At 44.1% G+C, this 24,645-nt stretch overlaps 1 protein-coding gene across 13 annotated transcripts in view; it reads left to right on the forward strand.

Moving 5' to 3' along the window:
• The window catches only part of USP4 (ubiquitin specific peptidase 4), a 145,225-nt gene that overhangs the window by 117,230 nt on the left and 3,350 nt on the right, over positions 1–24,645 (forward strand). For 6 of the 13 annotated variants that reach the window (XM_065553186.1, XM_065553187.1, XM_065553188.1 and 3 more), the window contains 7 exons: positions 2,936–3,127; positions 4,387–4,475; positions 5,961–6,170; positions 6,250–6,320; positions 20,707–20,822; positions 21,793–21,942; positions 23,401–23,504. In XM_065553186.1, the coding sequence (XP_065409258.1) occupies positions 2,936–3,127; positions 4,387–4,475; positions 5,961–6,170; positions 6,250–6,320; positions 20,707–20,822; positions 21,793–21,942; positions 23,401–23,504 (932 nt within the window). Of the gene's footprint in view, positions 1–593; positions 726–2,935; positions 3,128–4,386; positions 4,476–5,960; positions 6,171–6,249; positions 6,321–19,613; positions 19,930–20,706; positions 20,823–21,792; positions 21,943–23,400; positions 23,505–24,645 lie in introns of those variants that run through there. The other 7 variants (XR_010589446.1, XR_010589447.1, XR_010589448.1 and 4 more) reach the window with 3 other exon arrangements.

A 24,645-nucleotide genomic window follows, 5' to 3' on the forward strand; every position in this document is an offset into this window, starting at 1 on the left:
CGCAACATTAGTCTTCTGTATCCATCTTAAAGCAAAAAGAAGGTACAAGTGCATTGTTTTTCTTTGCAAGTCAATTTTGTGAGGGAAGGGAAAGAGTGGCACTGGAATTCTCTGAAAGTAGCTTCTTTCACAGGCCTCCCTACTCATACACTCTTCCCCTTATGACAATACGTTTCAATATATAATTGAGACAGTTCATACAAACCAATGGTATAGTAACTGACAGTTGGAGCATATAAACTGTAGAGGAGGAGGTGCTTTTTGAAGCAAGGGGTGTGGGTTTAAATAAAACAACTTCTCATTAGGCCCTTGGAAATGCACACAAGGGCCTTGTGGCCAAAGTGTTGCTCTATGGGAGTATTTCCACTTCCCATAGCGCCGTAAATTGTTCTCTGGAGGAATGTTATTCCTGTTGAAAGAATAGTGAGATCTCTGTGGCATGTCATCAGAATGTGACTGTATGTAAAGGTGGTCTGCAAATCAATCTGACAAAAATGCCATCAGGTGTTTGTGCTGAATGCCCTCATTCTCCAGGCTAAACAGAAGAGGGCATTCAGTACATAACCAGAACACTTACTATCTTTTTTTCATAGGTTCCATGATGTCCAGCCCCACTAGGGCTTCCGGCTCCCGCTCCGATGTAACGCCCCAGCATGTACCATGCTGGTGATGTCACATCACCCAGGGATCCTGCTGGAGCATGGAGCCGGCCTACAAGGGGTCAGGTAAGTTAATTTTTTAAAAAGTACAGTGCACAGTTTTGCAAAGTTTTATTGTTTTTGGTTTGTTTGTTTTTTGTTTAATTTAAATTTCTTCTTAGGTCATGGGACCTAAAACGAAAGCTTTTCAGATGATTAATATTCTGAATACCCCCGTTCTTGTAGCCTGGCTAATAGGGGCATTCAGTATATTTTATTGTTAAAGTTGATGCAACTTTGCCGAATTGATTTGCAGCTCACCTTTAACTTACACAAAGGTGCACATTTTTATAAAATATGTGTTTGCCATATCATGAACCACTTTATTCTGCTTTCTTTGTCTTACCACATGCTGTGATTTTTATTCCAAAATATTCCTGGTTTCTAAAACATTGATTTGGCTGCAGAAGCTTCTGACCTAGTATCATGAATAAGAACATAGCAATTGTCAGTCTGGATCAGACCAGTCAGTGATCCAGCTAGTCCAGTGTCTTTCTCTAGCAGTAGCTTTTACCAGATGGTTCTAAGGAAGGTGTGAGAAACTCTGCAGTGTAGGCAGTTCTGGCAAGTTTTTCCTAACCTTCCCAATTAGCAATTGACTCGTCCTGAAATGAGGTTTTAGATCCTTTCCAAAACTAATCTGTATGTTAAATATTTACTATAACAACTGTGGACATTCTTGTTACTGTAATAAATGTCTAATCTTTTTTAATTTTGTCAAGCTCTTGGCCTCCATAGTGTCCTTTGACGATGAGTTCCACAGGCTAATTGTCCATTGTGCTTAGAATCATAGAATATCAGGGTTGGAAGGGACCTCAGGAAGTCATCTAGTCCAACCTTGCTCAAAGCAGGACCAATCCCCAGACAGATTTTTGCCCCAAATCCCTAAATGGTCCCCTCAAGGATTGAACTCACAACCCTGGGTTTAGCAGGCCAATGCTCAAACCACTGAGCTATCCCTCCCCCTTCCTGTGATTAGTTTTGAATTTGCCACTTTTCAATTTCACTGATTGTTCTCTTGCTCAGGTATCATGAGAGAGGGTGAATAAAAGCTCCCAACCTTCCTCTCTAGATCACGCATTATTTTGTTTACTTTTATTGTATCCTCCTATAGGGTAACAATCCTGGTCTTTGCAATCTCTTCATAGGAGACTTTATTCGGGCTCCAGTCAGTCTCATTACCCTTCTCTGCCCCCTCTAATTCTGCAGTATCCTTTGTGAGATACAGTAATGCTATTTTCCTTATTATTCTTTATTCCATTCCATAAAACTCTTGGGGTTTTTAGCCATTGCTGCACATTGAGCTGTCTACAGTGATACAGTGGGTTGATGTAGTTAATTTAGAACCTTTTAAGATGTATGAACAATTCATATTATTCTCTCCAATGTTTGTGTATTGCATTTGTCAAAATGGGATATAAGTATTGCTGACATGTCTGTGGTTCCTAGTAGGAGCAGGTGGAGCTGCTCCTGAGTGGCTCTACTCATTTATTCCAGCGGGTAGTTTTGGGCAGTTGTTTTTAAGGCTCTTTATTGCAAAGTACTGTGAAGTTACAGCTTGTTGCCCCTCTGGTATAGAAGTGTGCTGGGATGGTTATTAAAGTGATATGGGTTGCAGTGCTTTAGTTTGAGTATGATGCTTAGCTCTGTGTCCCCATTACTTCTGAACCTGCTTGTGCAGTTGAACAAAGGACCCAAGGTCTGTATGAGATTGAAGTCTGGAAGAGGGCTGGCCTTCTGAGGCTCAGTTTGGATAAGGCTGAGGTAAATGTTGATTTTTTTGTGTGGGGGCGAGGGAGCAACCAGAAGGATTTGTCAAGAAATATATGCTGTTTGTTATGTGGCTAGATGAAGGAGATGGTGTGGTTAACTTTTTTCACAAGGGGCAAAACTTTTATCACACTAGAGACGTATTTTCCTAATGGTGCATTTTAACATAAACAGTATCTGTAGTCACCACAGCAGTGTTCTGCGGGAGGCAAGGGAGACAGCAGTGATGAGCTGGGCTCTGGGCAAAGTGGCAGGGATAGCAGTCAGCACAATCCTCAGTGCGTGGGAGGGGTCCATGAGAGAATCTCTCTGGTAAGGTGTGGTCCATAACATGGCAAAAGTTTGAGAACCCCTCTTGTCCTTCCCAAGTGTGAATCTTTTGTAGAACCCTTGCTGGAGTTAATTAGTATTGCTTCTGCCCACTGTGCTGTAGGGGTAGAACTCACCCATTTCTTTCTTTCAAACAGATATGAAGTTTGCAAGTCAAGTGAGGATGGCGCTGAGTGCATCACTCTTTCTGTATACTTCAGAGAAAAGAGAATAAGACAGTCCAGCACTTCTTCGGGGACTGTTCTTTGTGGGCAGCCACTGCTAATCTCTGTGCCCAAACACAAGCTCACTCTGGATCACTTGTACAATGTTGTTTTGGAACAGATTGGGTAAGTACAGGCATGGTAGTGCGGATGTTTATACAAAATTCTAGTAGTCGCTCATGCGGTTATACTGTAGTGAGTCTGTCTCAACCCCTCTGAGGGCAGGAGGCTGCCTAGTTTCTGGCCCAGAGCTCCACACCTTTTCCCTGTGACCATGCTCCCTCTGATGGGCATGATTTCTGCAGTGGTTATTTCTTAATAACTAAGCTGTATGTAAACCCTTGTTTTCTCTGGCTGACAGGCCACCATTAGCCATTCAGAGTGAAGGGACTTGCATGATCACTTTATGATAATTAAGGCAACTCTCTACTCCAATTGATTGCTATAATCTCTCTGCTCTGATTGGCTCCTCTACTTTAATTTTCTAGTTGTTTTCTTTCAACAAGGATGTTGCCACAATGTCTGCCTCCTTCAGCTGAAGGCAAAAGACTTCATGAAAGAGAAGGGTAAAAAAACCAAAAATCAAAAGAAATGGGGCTGAGACTGAAAGACTTACCCCCACCTTCCTTCTTCCACACCCTCCCCAGAGGAAAAGAAGGAAGAAAAGTGTGTGTGTGTGTGTGTGTGTGTGTGTGTGTACATACAGAGGCCCCCATTAAAATGTTCAGATATACTGGCAATTGGCGCATGTTATAATGATATTCCCTTTACTATCATCCGTTGCAGAGATAAAACTGTAAAGGCTTTTGGGTGGGATTTTCAAAAACACTGTTAACCTGAGTTTGCTCCTGTTAAAGCCAGGGCTGCTGTACATGGTGGTTTGTTTTGATTTGGTTCTGTGGCCACTTGTTCATTGTCTTTAATTGATGTACAGCAGTGGCTCTCAACCTTTCCAGATGACTGCACCCCTTTCAGGAGTCTGATTTGTCTTGTGTACCCCAAGGTACACCTCACTTAAAAACGACTTGTTTATAAAACCAGACATAAAAATACAAAAGTGTCACAGCACACTAGTACTGAAACATTGCTTACGTTTTCATTATTACCATGTAATTATCAAATAACTCAATTGGAATATAAATACTGCACTTACATTTCAGTGTCTAGTATATAGAGCATTGTATTCAAGTCGTCTGTGTGAAATTTTAGTTTGTACTGACTTCGCTACTGCTTTTTATGTAGTCTGTTGTAAAATTAGGCAAATATCTAGATGTACCCCCTGGAAGACCTCTGCGGTTGAGAACCACTGATGTAGGGGACCCAGGCATTCTGGCATTGGGGCACCAACATGAATGTCCTAACAAGAATACATTTTCTTTGTTTAGCCACTACATTAAATTTCCTCTGACAAAAGAATATTCTAGTGTATGCTTGGACAGTGGGATCTGCAATGGCTCCAGTCGTGGCTGCGAAGGTAAAATGTAATCATTTGGATTGGAGAAGCTTTGCTAGAAGGTCATTCAGACCTACCTCTATCAGCCTTTAATTTTCTGCTTTATTGTATTATTGTTGTGGATTGTGGACTTTAATGGAATGTTTGGTTCTACACTGTGATTGAATCACATTATTGGAGAGGGCTTCTTATCTGCATGTGTGATGACAGTGGCCCACAAAATCTCAAACTCCTCTGGTTTACACAGTGCAGTATGTCAAGTTTGTGTATTTGAAGAACCAGGTGTAGTGCATTAGTCTTCTGCTACACTAGTAGTCTCCTGTCCCTGATCTCTATCAAATGTTCTAATGGCATTAGAGCAGGTGGCTGAGCAGCAGGAGGAAAAGGGAGGGGTCTTGTGGGGGCACTGTGGTGTAATCAAGTGAGAGGGTGCCCAGAGCCCTGCAGTCTAAAGCTACAGGGGCTCATGCCTGGACAGAGCCCTGCAGCCTGTTGCACATTTGCACTTCTGTGGAGACGCTGCCACAAGAGGAACCTGCTGTGCTGCCATGAGAGTAACCGTGGGAACAGGGGATATGGAAGAACTTAAAACAAGACACATGCTGCCTTGCTTTAGAGAAAGGGAGCTACCTCCATTGGACCTACCCATCTCTCTCTGCTGAAAGGACAGACCCCACTGAACACCTGCCACTCCTCTGTTGGGACATTGCTGGAGCATACTATCAGCTGTGCTAACTGGCATGACTTGTAGCCCAGTGTCCACCTAGTGTTCTTCACAGGAACAAAATACCTGTTTTGTCCTTACCTTCAGGACCCTTCACAAATTAGCCCCTCTGTCCCCTTCAGTGCACTAATGATCCCACTCTTGATCACGGCTTTCCCTCTTCTCCAACCAGCATCCATTGTTCTTTCTTCCACGCAACTTCTCCCCAAAGAATAGATTCATGGGGACTGATGTGGTCTGAATTATGTGTCAGGCAGAGAATTAGCCCCAGCATTTTGAATGGATTTGAAAGGGGATGGGGCTGTGGAGGTTGCAATGACCTACCTGTGAGATTTTCAATCATTGGCAACTTTCAAATCTAGATTGGATGTTTTTCTAAAGTTCTGCTCTAGTTCAAAGAGGAATTAATTCAGGGAAGTCCCCGTGCCTGTGTAATACAGGAGGTAAGAGACTATGTGATCACAATGGTCCCCTTTAGAGTCTTGGAATCTGAGATGATAAAACCCAGGTTGTATTACCTAGATCCCTTAACAGGAAAAAAACGCCTTTCAGGTGCAACTGATTAGCAAATGCAAATTTCTTCTTTAAAGTGTGAATCTACTGTTTTTAGTTAGTTTGTTGTAAAGCAGCTTCTGCCACATCTTTACTGGCATTTGTGTGTCATGTAAGCAGTGTGCCTCTCGTAACGAGCTCACACAGCATGGTTCTCAGTGAGGTACTTGTGTCTCTGTAAAGGCTACAGAGCATGCAATATTGTACTTGTTGTTTTTAATTTTCGCCAGTTGAAGAGATGGAACATCAGGATGGAGATGAGGGCAGGGAAAAAGCCTCAGAAACAGATTCCTGCCAGTCAGAGGGCTGTGCACATGATTTGCTGGGGAAGGAAGGGCAGCATCACAAGAAGCATCTGTTCACCTTTAGCCTTGTGAATTCCTATGGGATTTCTGAGATAAACTCAATTACAACAGAGGGGAAACTTCTAAAACTGAACTGTAAGTATCCTCTGTAACTCTTAGCTCTCCCTTCAGTAGCATGCTGACAGCAACCCTGACTCATTTTTCTGTCCTACAGCCTATGCCACCCTTGCTATTGACTTGGATCCAGACACTCGGAAGCTGCTGTTTGATGAACAAGAGTCACAGGTCAGTAGTTTGCTTCTTTAAAGGTTGTTGATGTGATCTCTAGTTGGAGCTAAGCAAATGCAGAGATGCTGATACAGAATGCAAGATCAGCCCCCCTCCTAGGAATCAGAGAGTTCAGTATGGAAGGGGAAAATGTATCTGTTTGCCTGAAAACTTCTAATAATAAGGTCTACAGATCCATTCCAGTGGGCCCTCTGCCTACTTCTGCCAAAGGAGGCAGAACCAGAGTTGTCAGTCCCTGGCAGTGGGATTTGCCCCAGCCCTGAAAACCTAGCCAGTTTGAGAACTTGCTCAGCAAAGGATAGTTGTATGGTCAGTAGACTAGTTCAGAATTCACTTCCAGAACACTTGAAAGATATTACAGTTATGTTCTGCAGAGCTTAACAGGAACTTCAAAATTTCTTAGTGACTTAAATCTTGAATTGGGGTCCCAGTTTGTAATTAAGAATGATCTGCTTTGTGTCTGGTCTGGATCTATGGACCTTACTGCTGAGAGAAAGGAAATTTTCAGGTAAGCATGGGGAAATGTTTCTACTTTCTCATGCTAGGGTCCGCAGACCTGTTAAAGTGAGATTTTGATTGCAGTGTGCATGTAGGGAGGGAGAAAACTGACACAAACCTACCCTCATTTACAACAGACAGGCATGTACATATGCAGTCGCATGCTGCCCCTGTAGATTAACCACATTTCAGATCCAAGAGTATCCTGGGAGGCAATACAGGTAAACGCCAGTTCTTCAAGTGATTGCAAATGCCCATTCCACTGTAGGTGTTTGTGTGCTCCAATGTACAGGTGTAGGAGAGTTTCAGCTGTTAGTGTTACCTGTTGGGGCGACCTGAGCACCTACACTGTGCAGGCATAAAGGGATGAACTGCCCTGACCCCCTTTAGTTCCTTCCTACCTCTTGTGACAGTTGTTGGAGCTCCCTGGTCTTGCTTCTGCAAGTCTCTACTCAGTACCTGTAAATAGTACCCCTCTATAGTCAGTACAGAAAAGAATTGTTTTTGTTACTTTGTGTGGTTCTGGCACCCAGTTTGGGTACCGGCCCCAGTACCGAAGATATGCTATGCTCTTTGGGTTTCAAGCCCTGACACTCTAGCAGCAAGGCAATGCCTAATAGTGACCCTCACCCCAGCTGCCTTAAGTTCATGTGAGTGACAGGTGTGGCATCTGTAAGGGCATTAAGCCTCATTCTAAAAAAAGATAGGGCAGCCAGCTTAAAATGTCTCCTGATGGAACTGGCACTGTGTCCTTCATCTGAGCCATCTGCCTCAGTCTGGGTACCGAGCACCTTAGTGTTGGTCAGGAGCAACTCACCACTGGGCAACCGGTACCAAGAGACAGATCAGCATCGCTAGTAACAGAGGCATCAGAAATTGGAGTTGATACGAGGCATGTCGACAGATGTAAAGAGGATGAGTTCTTCTAAAGACTTGGGAGGGCATTCAAAGAGGAAGCACTCACTAAAGCATACCTCTAAACAGGGAAGTTTGTTGATGTCAGAGCTCAGTGCAGGCCTGTTGAGACCGACTCCCGAAGCACCTTAGTCGGCATATCCTTGCACCACAGTGTATCTTCCTGGTACTGTCTACCCCTAAGGCATTTGAGGCTATGAGAGGGTTGTTAAATCTCTGTGTCGCCATCACCAGCAATTCAAAAGCCTCTCCAGGCCCCCAAGCTACTGCCTCCAGTGCCTTCACCCCTGCACCAAGCAGTTCCATCTGATTGTGCCATCAGGGTACCAGTTAGGGCTGTACCCTTCAAGGAAAAGCCACAGATGATCTCCCCAGCTCCCCTTTCTTCAGATTCTGAGCCTTCTTCACTGCTACCAATGGGTACAGCCATGACCACAAGAAGAGGTTTCTTCCTCATCAGACTCTGAAGTGGGATCCTATGTATCATAGCTGGTCCCATCAGGAGGGATGTGTCGCTGCCCAGTGTGGTTTCTGCCTCAGTACCAGCAAGATGCTTATAGGAGGGACCTCAGGACTATGCATAGTTGGGGACTGGGTCCTTACTGGTGGACCTTTTGGAACCTGTGGGGCTTCCTGCCCAATCAGTAGCATCCCTGCAGCTACCTCAGCTGGCTTCATCTACTGGTGTCAGGAGCATCGATACCGCTGTGGCATATCAGGGTGCAATCCAGACCAGGGAGTGGCTGTGTCACCACTGCCCTGTAACCTGGGGTGCCTTTGCAATGCCTTGCTGTAACCTCCAATGTGGACTGCTTTAAAATAGCCACCAGTCTGCCGGTCACTCCCAGATGCTTGTGTGAACTGCAGCCTGCCAGCCACACCTGGGCTCTCAACAGCCTTGATTATTACTGCACGGTGACCCCAACACACTTCCAATCCCAAACTTTCCCCAGAAATGTATGTTCTGCAGTGTCCAGCCCTCCCCGACAAAGTCCAGAAATACTGTTTGTTATTCCCTTAAGGGTATAATGTACACCAGCTTATCTGATAAGACACTTCAGTTTACACAATGCATTAGATGAAACAACAAAACAAATGTATTAACTAGAAAGAGAGCGATTTTAAGTGAGTACAAGTAATGAGGGATAAAAGTCAGAAATAGTTTTTAAAAAATGATAGCAAAGATAACGCTTTCTACTGCTTACTTAAATTCTATTAGATTCAAAGCAAAGTTTCTCATCATACGGTTCCAGCTGCATTACTGACCAAACTCCTTAGGTCAGGAGCCCTTTCTCCCAATGTCCAGTGGCTGTTTTTCTTTGTCGTCTTCAGTGCAATGCCAGAGACAGACTGGGAGAGAGAGAGGTGTCTTGGGATTTGCCCCTCTTTTATTTATTTATTATATATGTATGAATGTATGTATGTTTTATTCCCTCTTTGAAAAGTACAGTATTTCCAGCTGAGAACCAGGAGACTGGCAGTCTGCTGGAGGAAGGAGACGCCATTCTTTCTCTTTGCTAAGATGCAGATCTTTTTCCCTGCCCCCCTTTCTGGCCAAAGAATGACCACTTTGTAGGTAATGGCCCATCCACTTTGTTGACACCTGGCTGCAGTGTCCGCTTGCCCTTGGTCTTTGAGACACTGGTTTAACCACTCCCCAGACTTACCTGGCAAACATACTTCAGTCATGATTTCAGCTTAGGTTCATAACTTTACCTATAATGTTGCTACGTGCACTTTACCATGCTGTTTTATGGTATCACACTTTACCAAGCTGGCTGTATTTTAAAGAAGCCTTATTGAGGGCGCAGGAACAAACAATCCCGATGTGCAGAAAAAATAGCAAATATGGCAGACTTAACACTGAAATCTTCGGTGAGCTTAAACACAAAAAGGAAGCTTACAAGAAGTGGAAACTTGGACAGATGACTAGGGAGGAGTATAAAAATATTGCTCGGGCATGCAGGGGTTTAATCAGGAAGGCCAAAACACAACTGGAGTTGCAGCTAGCAAGGGATGTGAAGAGTAACAAGAAGGGTTTCTACAAGTATGTTAGCAACAAGAAAAAGGTCAAGAAAAGTGTGGGACCCTTAATGAATAGGGGAGACAGCCTTGTGATAGATGATGTGGAAAAAGCTGAAGTGCTCAATGCTTTTTTTGCCTCGGTCTTCACAGACAAGGTCAGCTCCCACACTGCTGTCCTGGGCAAAACAGTATGGGCAGGAGGCGAGTAGTCCTCAGTGGTGAAAACAGGTTAAGGACTATTTAGAAAAGCTGGACATGCACAGGTCCATGGGTCTGGATCTAATGCATCTGGGTGCTGAGGGAATTGGCTGATGTGATTGTAGAGCCATTGGTCATTATCTTTGAAAACTCGTGGCGATCGGGGGAAGTCCCGGACGATTGGAAAAAGGCAAATATAGTGCCCATCTTTAAAAAAGGGAAGAAGGAGAACATAGGAACTACAGAAAAATCATGGAGCAGGTTCTCAAGGAAACCATTTGGAGGGGAGAGGAAGGGGATCAGGAACAGTCAGCATAGATTCACCAAGGGCAAGTCATGCCTGACCAACCTGATTGCCTTCTATGATGAGAGAACTGGCTCTGTGGATATGGGGAAAGCAGTGAACGTGATATATCTTGACATTAGCAAAGCTTTTGATACGGTCTTCCACAGTATTCTTGCGAGCAAGTTAAAGAAGTATGGATTGGATGAATGGACTATAAAGTGGATAGAAAGCTGGCTAGATTGTCAGGCTCAACGGGTAGTGATCAACGGCTCGATGTCTAATTGGCAGCCGGTATCAAGCAGAGTACCCCCAGGGTCGGTCCTGGGGCCGGTTTTGTTAAACATATTCATTAATGATCTGGATGATGGGATGGATTGTACCCTCAGCAAGTTCGCAGATGACAATAAGCTCGGGGGAGAGGTAGATTTGCTGGAGGGTAGGGATAGGGTCCAGAGTGACCTAGACAAATTGGAGGATTGGGCCAATATAAATCTGATGAGGTTCAACAAGGATAAGTGCAGAGTCCTGCACTTAGAAAGGAAGAATCCCGTACACAGCCAGTCAATCCCCAGCCTGTAGCGAAGCAGCAGTTCTGCAGAAAAAGACCTGGGGATTACAGTGGATGAGAAGCTGGATATGAGTCAGCAATATGCCCTTGTTGCCAAGAAGGCTAACCGCATATTGGGCTGCATTAGTGGGAGCATTGCCGGCAGATTGAGGGAAGTGATTATTCCCCTCTATTCGGCACTTGTGAGGCCATATCTGGAGTATTGTGTCCAATTTTGGGCCCCCCACTACAGAAAGGATGTGGGCAAATTGGAGAGAGTCCAGCGGAGGGCAACGAAAATTATCAGGGGGCTGGGGCACATGACTTACGAGGAGAGGCTGAGGGAAGTGGGCTTGTTTAATCTGCAGAAGAGAAGAGTGAGGGGGGGATTTGATAGCAGCCTTCAGCTACCTGAAGGGGGGTTCCAAAGAGGATGGAGCTTGGCTGTTTTCAGTGGTTGCAGATGACAGAGCAAGGAGCAATGGTCTCAAGTTGCAGTGGGGGAGGTCTAGGTTGGATATTAGGAAACACTGTTTCACTGGAATGGGTTACCTAGGGAGGTGGTGGAATCTCCATCCTTAGAGGTTTTTAAGGCCCAGCTTGACAAGGTCCTGGCTGGAATGATTTAGTTGGGTTTGGTCCTGCTTTGAGCAGAGGGTTGGATTAGATAACCTCCCGAGGTCTCTTCCAACCCTAATCTTCTATGATTCTATGATATTACTGATCAGGAAGTTATGAGTTTTCAAATGATGAGCGTACCTTATGCAAAGATTATTACAAGAGGGTGTGAACATGGGTGTATTCTATCACACCAATCAATAGCTTCCCTGTAGCTACCTCAGCTGGCTCCATCTACTGGCATCAAGAACTTTGAACATTGACTGAACAGATTTTAACTATATATAGACAATAGATTTCCAAAAGAGTCCGCACCTCTATTTGAAATTTTTAGGGGTCCACAAATGATTGTTGAAAACCACTGCTCTGGCAGACCTTGGCTTCCCTGCTCTGACTGCAAAAAGAGTGAAGTACTATGTACCCACCCAGGGGTTCAAGGACCTGTATAACCATCCCCCTCCAGGCTCCCTTTAGTGGTACCAGCCACTGAAAAAGAAAGATGAGGGCGCCAGGCACCAACTCTAAAAAGGAGAGGACAAGAAGCTGGATTTATTTGCATGGAAGCTTTATTCCACAGCTGGATTACAGATTTGTATTGCAAACCAGCAAGCTTTACTGGGGTGTTACAATTTCACCCTTTGGACACTGTTTTGAAGCTCAGTTACAAGCTCCCAGATGAGAGGAAACCGGAGTTCCAGTCCTTAGTAAAGGAGGGTGTAGCGGGGCACTCACCCCGCTCCAGCTCTGAAAGGGTTAAAAGCCAGCCCCTGGAGAGGGCTGGGGCTGAGAGCCAATAAGAATAGGCTGATTGGGAAGGCAGCCACAGCTGGGGCCACGTCCAATTGGGCCACAGGTGACCCTATAAAAGGGCTGTGAAGTAGGGGCTGAGTCAGGCTCTCTCTAGCTCTTGAGAGAGAAGGACCTGGCTGCCTGGGAAAGAAGGGTACTTGGGACAGAGCGGTGCTGGGGAAAGGAAGGAGGAGCTGGGGAGCTCCAACCTGGCAACTCCCCAGGCTTCAGGCCTTGGTGAAGACCTAAAGCAGGTATTAGGGTTGCAAAGGCGCAGCCCGGGGTTAGGAGAGGCAGCAGGTCCACCCCGCCACCCACCCCTGCCAGTGATGAGCAGTTTACAGGCTCCAGTCTGCCCCAGGGAAAGGGGGCTAGATGATGACTGGCAGTAGCCACTGAGGCAAGGTGGGAATAGAGGGTTGGGGTTCCCCCGGGAGGGGAGACCCAGAGGTGGGGACTGCCAGGGGACAAGAACCCCAGGATAGGAGGCACCCGGGGTCTGGGAGGGATGTGGGGGCCAGTGGCAGGCGAGACACCGGCCAGTAGGGGCGCTCCGTACACTGGAAAGCTAATTCCCAGGACGACAGCAGGAGGTGCCGCGCCGGTGAGTCGCGCTTCGCTACAGAGGGCAAGTTGGTCACCAGAACAGCTCTGCGCATGGGTGTTGATACAGCAGATTCTGCAGCATGGCCTCTATTACAATGAGGCACTTGTCCTGATTACACTCTTCTGGCCTCCCCCCAAATGTGCAACAGACAGTTCAGGACTTACCTTTGAAGGGCTGTCGCTCTTCTCAGAAAAGACAGACAAAACTCTGCATAGTCTCAAAGCAGCCCTGAAATCCCTGGATGTTTACACTCCAGCACTGAAACGGAATGTATTCTGCTCTCATCAGTCCCAGTGTTTTCAGTGGTTTGCTCCTTGAGCCCAAGACCTCCCAAGGAGAAGGACCAGAGGTTACAAACAATGACCATTGCTGGCCTCTGCTCTGCAACTGCTTGTTCATCAAGGCAGGCAGCATCTTCCAAGAGCTCTTTTTGACGGGCAGGTCGAGAGCAGAATACCAGTTCTGAGTGTCATCTTTTTCTTTTTCAGTTTTTGCAAACTGCCTGTCCAGTTCCTTCTTGCTTGGCCCCACATCACAGCAGATCGGTGGGTTCTAAGCATGATGGAAATGGGATACATGCTCCATTTTATTTCTGCCCCTCTCATAAGACAGTATTACACAATCACCTCTCTCCTTGCAGGAGCTATAGTGGAAGTCCTTCCTTTATTCAGGAGAAAGGGGTTTTACTCCCAATACCCCTCTGAGCCTGTAAGCAAAAAGGGATCTCCAGGCCTATTTTAGATTTAAGGCAGGTAAACAAATTCATGAAAAATTCAAAATTCCAGATGGTCATTCAAACTTGCACTATTCCTCCACTGGAGCTGGGGGACTGGTATGCTGCTCTCGACTTAAAGGATGCCCAATTTCCCCTGGAAATTCATCAGAGCCACAGAATGTTTAGGAGATACCCTGTCAGTGGCCGCCATTCTCAGTTCACAGTTCTCCCCTTCAATCTCTTGGCTGCCCCATGTGTTCTTACAAAGTGCTTGAGGCAGTAGCAGCATTCTTTCAGAAGGTAGTCATGCAAGTAAGGGAATACATGGAGCCCTGGCTGATAATTGGTTGATCCAGGTCACAGATGGTGCCCAGCATTTGCATAATCCAATCTACCTTCAACACACTAGCCCTCCTGATCAACTCAGACAAGTCAGTCCTGTCTCCAGTCCAGAAAGTAGAATTTATTGTAGAGGACCTGGCTTTACCACCATAGGCAAAGCTTCTTACAATGTGAAGCCTCATTCTGGACATAAGGCTTATCCGTTTACCACGGGGAAAAGTTGTTTAAGGCTTCAGGGGAATGTGGCAGTGTACACTTACACAGTGCAGTACACCAAACTCTGTCTTGGACGTCCTCAGGGCTGGGTAGCAGAGGTGTATCCTCCAAGAAGGCACCACATAGACGTTAATCTGTGTACCAAGCGGATAGACCCGATCAATGTCCACAATGGAGTTCCTTTTGTCCCACCTTGACAATCTCTTACCCTAGTCACAGATGCCTCAGATCCAGGTGGGGGTTCACTCGGGATCCCTGCAGATACGTCTGTGGTCTCCTCAAGATCTGTCTCCAGATAAACATCAGGGGGCTACAGGCTATCTGTTTAGCTTGAATGGCGTACCTTCCTCACATAAGGGGCAGGGAAGTATTGGTGCTGATGGACAATATGTTCTCCATGTTTTATGTAAACAAGTAGGGAGGAGCCTGCTCCTGTCAGAAAGCAATCCTGCTTTGGGACTTCTGCATCAGCAACTCTATTCTTCTGAAAGTGGCCGCCCACCTAGGGGCTCAGAGTACGCTGGCAGATCACCTGAACAGGTTGTTTATCAATCACAAGTGGTCCCTTCACCCAGATGTAGCAAGGTCCATTCTGCAGCTCTGGGAAACTCAACAAGTGGATCAGTTTGCAAGAGAGGACAACACAAAATGTTACCAGTTCTGCTCCAGAGCAGGACACAGCCCAGGTTAATTGATGGATGTTTTTCTTCAGCAGTGGTCAGAGGATCTGCTGTATGCTTCCCGCCCCCCTTCCCCCATCCCTCTTCTGCTCAGAGTTCTGTGCAAGTTCAAAGACAACGAGGCCAGTCTTATACTGATCGCCCTGGAATGGCCCTATCAGCACAGGTTTTCATAGCTCTTGGACCTCTGAATCAGTCTCCCACTATTACTTACACTTCACGCAGGCCTAGTTTCACTCAGTCATGGCCTCTCCTCCACCGCAACTTTTAGGCCCTTCACCTGACAGCCTGGGGTCTTCATGGCTAACAGCAGAGGAGTCCAGCTCCAGAGAGGTGCAGGAGGTACTGCTGAATAGTAGAAAAACATCAGTAAGGACAACTTACCTTGCTAAGTGGAAGAGCTTTTCCACCTGGTTGAGGCTGAAAGAGGTCTCATCTATTCTTGCTTCTATTCAGCATATGCTGGACTATCTTTTGTATCTGAAACATCAGTGATTGGCAATTTGCCAGGTGTACCCTATTCAAGCTGCTATATTGGCTTTTCAACCCTGAGGGCCATACGATTTTTAAAGGATTTAGACAGATTGTTTCCACATGTACAGAGTCCTATTTCACCGTGGCACTTGAATTCAGTCTTAACAAAGCTGATGGGTCCCCCCTTCAAACCGCTAGTGATTCGCTTTCTGTTGCACTTTTCATTTTTAGTAGCCATACATCGGCCAGGGGAGCTGAGAGCGTTAATATCAGATCATTCCTATACATTTTTTATGTGGCTAATGTCTGCCTTCGTCTCCATCCAAATTTTCTTACGAGAGTGTTCTCCACTTTTCATATTAACCAAGCAATTTTCTTGCTGACTTTCCCAAAGCCTCACATTAATAAGGGAGAGGAGAGACTGCACACTCTAGACCTTAGAAGAGCATTAGCATTTTATCTGGAATGGGCTAAATCTTTCAGGTCTTCATTTCAATTGTTTGTTGCATTTGTGCACAGAATGAAGGGCAGTGAGATTTCCAAGCAAAGGATTTCATAATGGATACCAGTTGCATTCACCTGGGTTACCAGTTGGGTAACATGAAGCCACCAGAGACAGAATTGGGTCATTCAACTAGATCCCAAGCATCCTCTGTGGCATTTTTGGCTCACATGCCCATATTAGACATTTGTAAAGCAGCAATCAGGTCATCATGTCACTTGTTTGCCTCTCACTATACAATCTCTCAACACTCTAGAGATGCTAAATTTGGACAAGTGGTCCTCCAATCCCTGTTCAAATAGACTCCGCACCCACCTCCACATGGGACTGCTTGTGAGTCACCGGCAGTGGAATGGACATGTGCAATCACTTGAAAAAGAAAAAAACAGTTACTAAACTTACCATAGTTGTGATACTTCGCCACAGCATTGCACTGTCGTTCATGTTTGAATAGTTATCTGTGATGATCCTTTAATTGCCTCTGAGCCTGTTTTCCCTGCCAGCTCAGGTCTCCAGAACCCTGCCTTGTTAAGCCAGGCATGCTAGCCTGTTGCAACACAGACTCAGGTCAGGTCCACGCCCCCAAAGCTGCAGACTTTAACCAAAAACTGCTCAGCAAGTCACCTATCTCCAGCACCCCGATACCCAGCTCACAATAGGATCCAAATCCCAAATAAATCCGTTTTACTCTATATAAAGCTTATACAGGTTAAACTCATAAATTGTCTGCCCTCTATAACACTGATAGAGCTGCACAGCTGTTTGCTCTTCCAGGTATTAATCACTTACTCTGGGTTTATTAATAAACAAAAGTGATTTTATTAAGAATAAAAAGTAGAATTAAAGTGGTTTAACATAATAACAGACAGAATAAAGTAAGTCACCAAGCAAAAATAAAGCAAAACCACGCAAGTCTGAGCCTAATACATTAAGCAACTGATTACAGGTAAAATCTCAGCCTCCGAGATGTTCCAATAAGCTTCTTTCACAGACTAGACTCCTTCCTAGTCTGGGCCCAATCCTTTCCCCTGGTACAGTCCTTGTTAGCTCCAGCAGACATCTTAGGTAGAAACTAGAGGTGTTCTCATGACTGGCAGCCCCCTTTGTTTTGTTCCACCCCCTTTTATATCTTTGACACAAGGTGGGAATCTTTTGTCTCTCCGAGTCCCCACCCCTCCTTCTAAATGGAAAAGCACCAGGTTTAAGATGGATTCCAGTATCCTGTGGGATCCCAGCCTCCATTCTTCCAGGGCTGGCCTGCATGCACCCAGGAAGGTTTGCAAGTAAACAGATCATTTACAACCAGTTGTCCTAGTCAATGGGAGCCATCAAGCTTCCAAACCACCATTAATGGCCCACACCTTGCATAATTACAATAGGACCTTAGAGTTATACTTCACATTTCTAGCTTCAGATACAAGAATGATACATACATACAAATAGGAGGAATATATTCAGTAGATTATAAGCTTTGTAATGATACCTTACAAGAGACCTTTTGCATAAAGCATATTCCAGTTACATCATATTCACACTTATAAGCATATTTCCATAAAACATATGGAGTGCAATGTCACACTCTGTGTGGGGCCTGGGTAGTCTTATCTATAATTATGGGTTACTTTAACCAGTTACCCACCCAAAGTGAGGTTTACACCTACTTTACAATGCGAGAATTCAGCCCCTAAGGTCAACTACAGCAGCAATAGAAGTGGGACTTTACAGTGTACAGAAGAATCGACATAGTGCTCTGTCTCTAATAATTACTTTTACTAATCAACCAAATAACAATACGCGCTGCAGTCTGGTGAAGGAGAAAGAGGCCAACACAGAACTCACAGCATTTGCATTACTCACACCATGCCTTGTGGGAAAACCCAAAGTGTTAGCCCTCATTCTCATCATCCTTACCACCAGTGGTCGTCATCCTGGTGTCTCCCCCTGCAAGGCATGCAGGCAGGGATACGGCTTGGATAATGGGTTAATGCAGACACCCCACTGAAATTCATATTTATTTATCAACAGAGAGTCCTGTGGCACCTTTAAGGCTAACAGATTTATTGGAGCATAAGCTTTCGTGGGTGAATACCCACTTCGTCAGACGCATGTCATGCGTATGCCTGACGAAGTGGGTATTCACCCACAAAAGCTTATGCTCCAATATATCTGTTAATCTTAAAGGTGCCACACGTGTGGGGTCTTAAAGGTGTTGCTTTTTACAGATCCAAACTAACACGGCTACCCCTCTGATATTTATTTATGAAGGTTTTAACTCCTTTTCCTTATTTGAACTTCCACAACCCTCTACTTTCCAGGTGCCCTGTTTTTCATAGGCTAACTTGTTAATGAGTGTAAGGGGAACTCATATTTACCTCACCTTATCAACATAGTAACAGGCAGTTATCTTAAGGAAGTCTCTAATATTTCATCCTCCCTCCCAAACATAGACTAGGCTCAGCAGATTTATTATTAATTTACTTATGCTAACTTATCTTTGTATTATAGTTAACTTATCCTGAGGCCTAAAATAAGTTGTAGGACTAAGTCATAGGCCTTGGCCAAGCTACATGTCTTAAAGGCCTGAGGCCTGTAGGCCTTATGTTAAAACATTAACATTCACCTCTATATCCTAAATACACCTGATACCTTTATCCTTGGCTATACCTGTCTTTGTTCCTAAACATGTGCCCTTGCATTTGGCTGTATTAAAGCATGTATTGTTGGATTCCACCTGACTCACCAGGAGTTCTGAACACTTTATATGTGACTTGTCCTCATGATTATTTACCACTCCACCAATTTTTGTATCATGTGCATACTTTATCAGCAGTGATTTTACTCTCATTCTTGATAAAAATACTAAATAACACTTAGTCAAGAACTAATCTCCGCATAACCCCACTAGAAATTAATTCCCCAGTAGTTAATTCCTTATTAACAGCACACTTTGAGATCTGTCAGACAGATTGTAATCCATTTAACACAGGCCATATTGATTTTGTATAACATTAGTTTTTTATTCTGAATGTCATACAATGTAAGTTGAACTCCTTACAAAGTCTGAGAATATTAGGTCAGCACAGTTACCTTTTTCAACCAGACTTGGAATCTTGTCAAAGAGCAATATCAAGTTTGACAATACCTGTTGTCCAGGATACCATGTTGATTGGTATTAATTTATATTTCTGTTCTTTAACTCTATCGATAGGACTGTCAGCCATTTCACTGTTTTGCCTAGGATCAGTGTCAGGTTAACTGACCTAGAGTTACCAACATCATTTCAGCTACCCTTTTTAAATACTGGCAAAACTCTGGGTTTGTTCTAACCCTCTGGAACTTCCTCAGCTTTCCAAAACTTGTTAAACAATAACTAAGCTCCTCTCCCAACCCCTTTTAAAATTTTTCTGTACAAGTTATCCAGACAAAATGTTTAACTTTAATAGTAGATACTGTTTAGCATTCTCCTTGGCAACTGTCATGTAATATTGATATATTGTTCAGACTGGATCCAAATACAGAACAGAAATATTTCTTAAACACATCTTTTTCTGCTTCATTATTGACAATATCTCCCTCTAGTAATGGACCTAGAGTGCTAGACCATTGCTAGGATTGCTTTTGTTCCTGATATATTTATAAATGCCTTAACCTTACTGGCTATAGATATTTTGTTGATTATACCTTTAGGTTCAGTTATTAATTGCTTGTATTTCTTAACCTCTTATTTATATTATTGCTATTCAGCTCCTTTTCCCCATTTATGTACTGATTTTTAGTTTGTTTTATTGCTGCTTTCATGTTACTCTTAACCAAGATAAGGCAGGTGAGGTGGTATCTTTTATTGGACTAATGTTATCTCACCCTTCTTGTCTCTCTAGTATCCTGGGATCAACAAGACTACAATAACAGTCTTAACCAAGTTGACTTGTTATTCAAACAGCCCTTTTCTCTGATATGGAATTGTAACTTTTTGGGAAGCAAGTGAAATGTTCTTAAACAATCTCCAACTTTCATTCGTAATTCTCTATTTACATTTTTCCTCCCAGTCAATTGAGCAAATTAATTTTGGCTTTGAGAAATTGGCCACTTGAAAGCTGCATATATGTATGTAACTGGTTGAGTGTATTCTGTTTGCTCAACACAGATGTAACCAGCTCTCAATCACTTATACCTGGACAGCCACTACTTTTTTAGGTCAGTGATTAAATTATTTCTGTCAGAATGAGATTTCCTATAGAGTCACACTCTGAGAGCAATATTTCCTGTGTTACAAATGTTAAAAACTCCAAAGATGTTTCACCAGTGTATGTCCCCTGCTGTAATGCAGTGTTTTTCTCCTCCAGATAATAAATGCACATCCTTTTCTCTGGTCTTATCTGATGATCTGTAATAGACTGCCGCCAGTAACCAATCTGGTTAATAGATTTTAAGTTCAGAGTGAACAATTGTGATCCTATATGACCTGCATTACACAAGCCATAAAATTGTACTTATTTGTTTTCCCCTTCCTTCCCCTTTTTTTGTTGTACAATAAGATTGTTAACTGTTCGGAGCAGGGACTGTCTTTTCCTTCTCTGTCTATGAACATCTGACAAAATTGCTTTCTGCTTTAGGGCTAACTTCATCAGTAAACACCCTCATGCAAGAAACTGTCTTTATTAATTACCTCTATAAAATGCTTTGCACAGCTGTGAGCAATAGAGATTGTGTGTATTGATGTTGGTGTTGTGGGCGGAAAGAAAGAGGCTGGCTGCCTACATCCAGGAAAGGATGGCTCGTCAAACAGTCATCACTGGAGCAAGAGAGGAACGGGGAGGGTTCATTTTGAAGATAAAAAAGAAATGGCAGGGAACTGTGTTGGAATGGGACACAGATAACCTGTATGGGGGCATGGGAAGGTGGTTCCAGATGCCTAGAATGAGCATAATCATTTTCAGGATACAGAGGGTTAACATGCATCTTTTTTGGTAGGCATTTGAAAAGGATGAAAGTATGTTGCAGTCACAGAAGAAGAAAACTACTGTCGCTCTTAAAGACTGTATAGAACTCTTTACTACAATGGAAACGCTTGGTGAACATGACCCTTGGTAAGTTTACCACCCAGCTGTTTGGCAGACATATTACTTGGACTGACTTTATATAAAAATAATAAAATAACAATATTGTTTGGGTAAAGGTTTCCCCACACTATTCTTTCTGAGCATCTTACTATCCTACCCCTGTTCCCACAGCCACAGCTCTGCCACTGCACCTCGGTCCTCAGCAGCAAGAGAGGGAATGTTACCTTAACAAAAACAAAACCCAATTACTCTATTGCCTTTAGAAAGCTGCTGTAGTTATTATTCTTAGGCTCTGTGTAGTTCTGCCATCTCAAACTTGACCTTTAGTACTCATGCTGTTGTAGTCCTAACACCCCACCCTGTATGGTTCTCTCACTCTACCTCATTTCTTACCAGGTGGAAGCAGGCTGAGCCAGTGCTCTCTAACACACTACTACCTTTGTTCTAATGCTCCAGCGAAATTGACAAAATGTCTTCACTTCAGAAACTTGGAAATCTAGTCACTTTCACTCTGCCACTTGGGCAGAGAGTACAGCAGAGGGAAGGGAGGAGCAGAGGGGAGGATTGGAAAGGAAGCAAATAAGGATAGAAGACAAGATAGGAAGAGGAGAGTGGGGAAAGACGTGCTGAAAATACAGTGCTCCAGGAGTTTTTCTTACAGCTCATCCTGGCTCCTGCATTCCCTCAGAAGAGGAGAGAGATACTGAGCAATGGCATTTGGGTAGCAGTAGGTGGGGGGACATGGTGAGTGCGCGAAGGCGGCGGGGAGGATGTACTAGGGGAAGAAGAGATTGCATATGTGAGGAAAAATCAGAGTGATGTTCTCAAAGCCTATTTAAAAAAATAAAATAAAAAGACAAAGGTGACTACAGCCTGGGCTAGGGATAGGCATTTTATATGTTAATCAAAAAAATACTGTTTGTAAAGGGGTTTGAGACCCTTGGATAGAAGGCAGATATCAAAGGTGGTTCGTGCCTATTTTATACTCCTTTCTCAGGTACTGCCCTAACTGCAAGAAGCATCAGCAGGCCACAAAGAAGTTTGATCTATGGTCTTTGCCCAGGATTTTGGTGGTGCATTTAAAACGCTTCTCGTACAACAGATACTGGAGGGATAAACTTGACACTGTGGTTGAATTCCCCATCAGGTAAGGTTCTTTACCAGCAAGGCATAACTGGGCAGAGCAAGAAACTCCACTTTTGATGTAGCGATTGTATGGGCTCCTCATTGGAGACATAGCTCAGGATAGGATTCTGCCTCCAGAGCCACAAGCCAGTAAACCTTAGTGAACCTCTAGTAATTGTCTCTGGAAAGGGGGTGCTACTTGTACTTGTGATACCTGGAGCTATGACTGCAGAGCTCCTGAGCTTAACAGGGATGGGCCTGGCCACTATTTGGCTAGGATGCTTTACATAGAGCAATAGTTTAGTTATATATTATAGACTTCTAGAAAGAGACCTAAAAATGTTAAAATGTATGACTGGCACGCAAAACCTTAAATTAGAGTGAATAAATGAAGACTTGGCCCACCACTTCTGAAAGGTTGCCGACCCCTGTGCTAGGATTTCCAGTTCAGTGTTACCTCTACTTAAACAGTAGTGTGCATCACTTGGAAAGAAAGGTGCTATATACGTGTGAGGTATGAAAGTTGTTCATCTGGCAAAGCATAGCAGGAGTCCTCTTTGGGTAATGGTATCTGTGTCCTGGAAGCAGGTACAGTACATGCAGTAATACCTGGAGATCCTTCTTGGAAGTCAGGTATCAGTGTTATTTCTGATCTCTGTGTCCACAATGCTCCTGGAATGGGTCGCTGGCAGGCGTTGAACCTGACACCTCTGGATCTAAAAGCATGAGCCTCTTACTGTAGTAGACTCTCTATGTAGATGTCTGTACTTTGACCCATCAACTTTTTCTCCAATCGGGGATACTGCAGATTATGTATTCCTTACGACACCCGATTTTAAACCAAATTTCACACCCTCGATAATCTGTACGTTATTCCCTGATAACCAGAAACTTCTATGCTTAAACTCTGTACTGTTCACTTTTTTTTAAACATCATCTTAATAAAAATTTTAAATCCCTCCTTTAGAGGAGGATGGAGCCATGCTGTTAGTGTGGATTACATGTATGTTGCATGACCATCAGCGTCGTCCCTCTGCATCCTCTACCAAGAGAAGGCCTTGCACTCATCCATACATCTCAGGCACTACCATCCCACTGCAGGACATAGGGCCTACCCAGTGCTGCTCCAATCCCTCATATGGAAGAGTTTGACTTCTTCATGCTTATTTTACATTGATTGCTGTTGGCATGGCACTTAGCCATCCTCTCTCACTAACCACACAACAACACTTGAGTTTGCCAGTAACTGTCATTCCTGACAGCAAACAAACTGGCTGATGCCATCCATATTACAGGTGCCTAAGGGGGTGACATCACTGGCTTGTGGGTCAAATAGGTCATTAATAATTAAAAAGGAAAACCAGCATTGATTGGGGCAGGTTAGCCCTTGGCCCGGTGCTGCTGTTTACAATGATTCATGATTACTAGGCCTTTCTCTTATTATGTGTACAATAACAATGTGTTCTTACTTTTTTCTCAGGGATTTGAGCATGTCTGAGTTTGTCTGTGACCCAATAGCTGATCCATATGTGTATGACCTCATTGCAGTGTCCAATCACTATGGAGCTATGGGAGTAGGCCACTGTGAGTAACTACCTGTCTGTTCTTTATCTGCAGGTAGGCGGGAGGGCTGTGTGCATATGGGAAAATCGCTGTCGGGAGAGCAGTGACTCTCTTGGGGGTGGGGAATCATGATGGATGGGCACTAGTGGGTGGGGATGTTGGGGCTGCAAGTTGCTCAAGCCATCCCTATATTTCGCAGCTGTGGTTCTGCCCTGAAAGCCAAGGGAGCAAATTCAATCAGAGTTTACAGCGCCCACCCCTTAACCCCTTGGCGGTCCATGGATTGATATAATGGGCTCCCTGTAAGGAGGCAGGCAGTAAAGGATGTGCTCCACCCCATTTAAACCTCATCAGCAACAGGAAGCTGCTAGCCATGTGCTAGGCTGCTGCATCCACACCGGGATCTGGCCACTGTGGAGGGCGGGGCCTTGGCTAATGAAGAAGAAATTAGGACAGTTGGTAGGACTGGTTGGAAAGCTGTTTGGGCAGCATTAAATTTCAATGCTGACATCACAACAAATGTAATGTTCAGCTGTAGTTTCCTGTGCACCTTCTGTATTTTATGGGACACGTTCTGGCAAACAGTAGAACTGTTAACCATTAAAATAGGAATAAGAATACACTGTGCAATGAAACTGGTTGGTAACACTGCTTCTGGAACCTGAATTTCTGCTGTTCCTCACTCTGGTGCTTACTGTGCAATGTGATGCATTGTATAGTTTTTTGCCTTTTTATTATCCTTGTTTAAAAAAAAAAAAAAAAAAAAAAAAAAAGAGAAATGATATGGAAGGACTTGTCTTGTGGTGCTTGGGAATGCCTTACTGTGTAGGGACGTGGCTAGCTTTTCCAGTGGAGGCTGTACATTCCTTCCACTAGCAAATGCTCACATCTGTGTGCAGCACCTGTAGACTTAAGAAAGCTCTCTATTGCACATGGTCAGTGTCCTGTGAGGCTGAGAGCAGGATGGAATTTAGCAGGATTCAAAACAAGATTGGCCTTCTGTATGTACAACAAGGAAAACCGCAGTTAGCATTAGATTAGGATTATTTTAAAACGTAAATTTGGAGTGGGTATAAGCCCTCTGCTCCAGAGCAAAAGCCAACCACTGACTGAAGGATCAAAGAGAAATTTAAGTTTCTTACACCCTCCTCTGAAGCATTTA

The sequence above is a fragment of the Chrysemys picta genome, chromosome 7, assembly GCF_011386835.1.
Source record: "Chrysemys picta bellii isolate R12L10 chromosome 7, ASM1138683v2, whole genome shotgun sequence".
In the NCBI taxonomy this organism is placed as follows: Eukaryota; Metazoa; Chordata; order Testudines; family Emydidae; genus Chrysemys; species Chrysemys picta.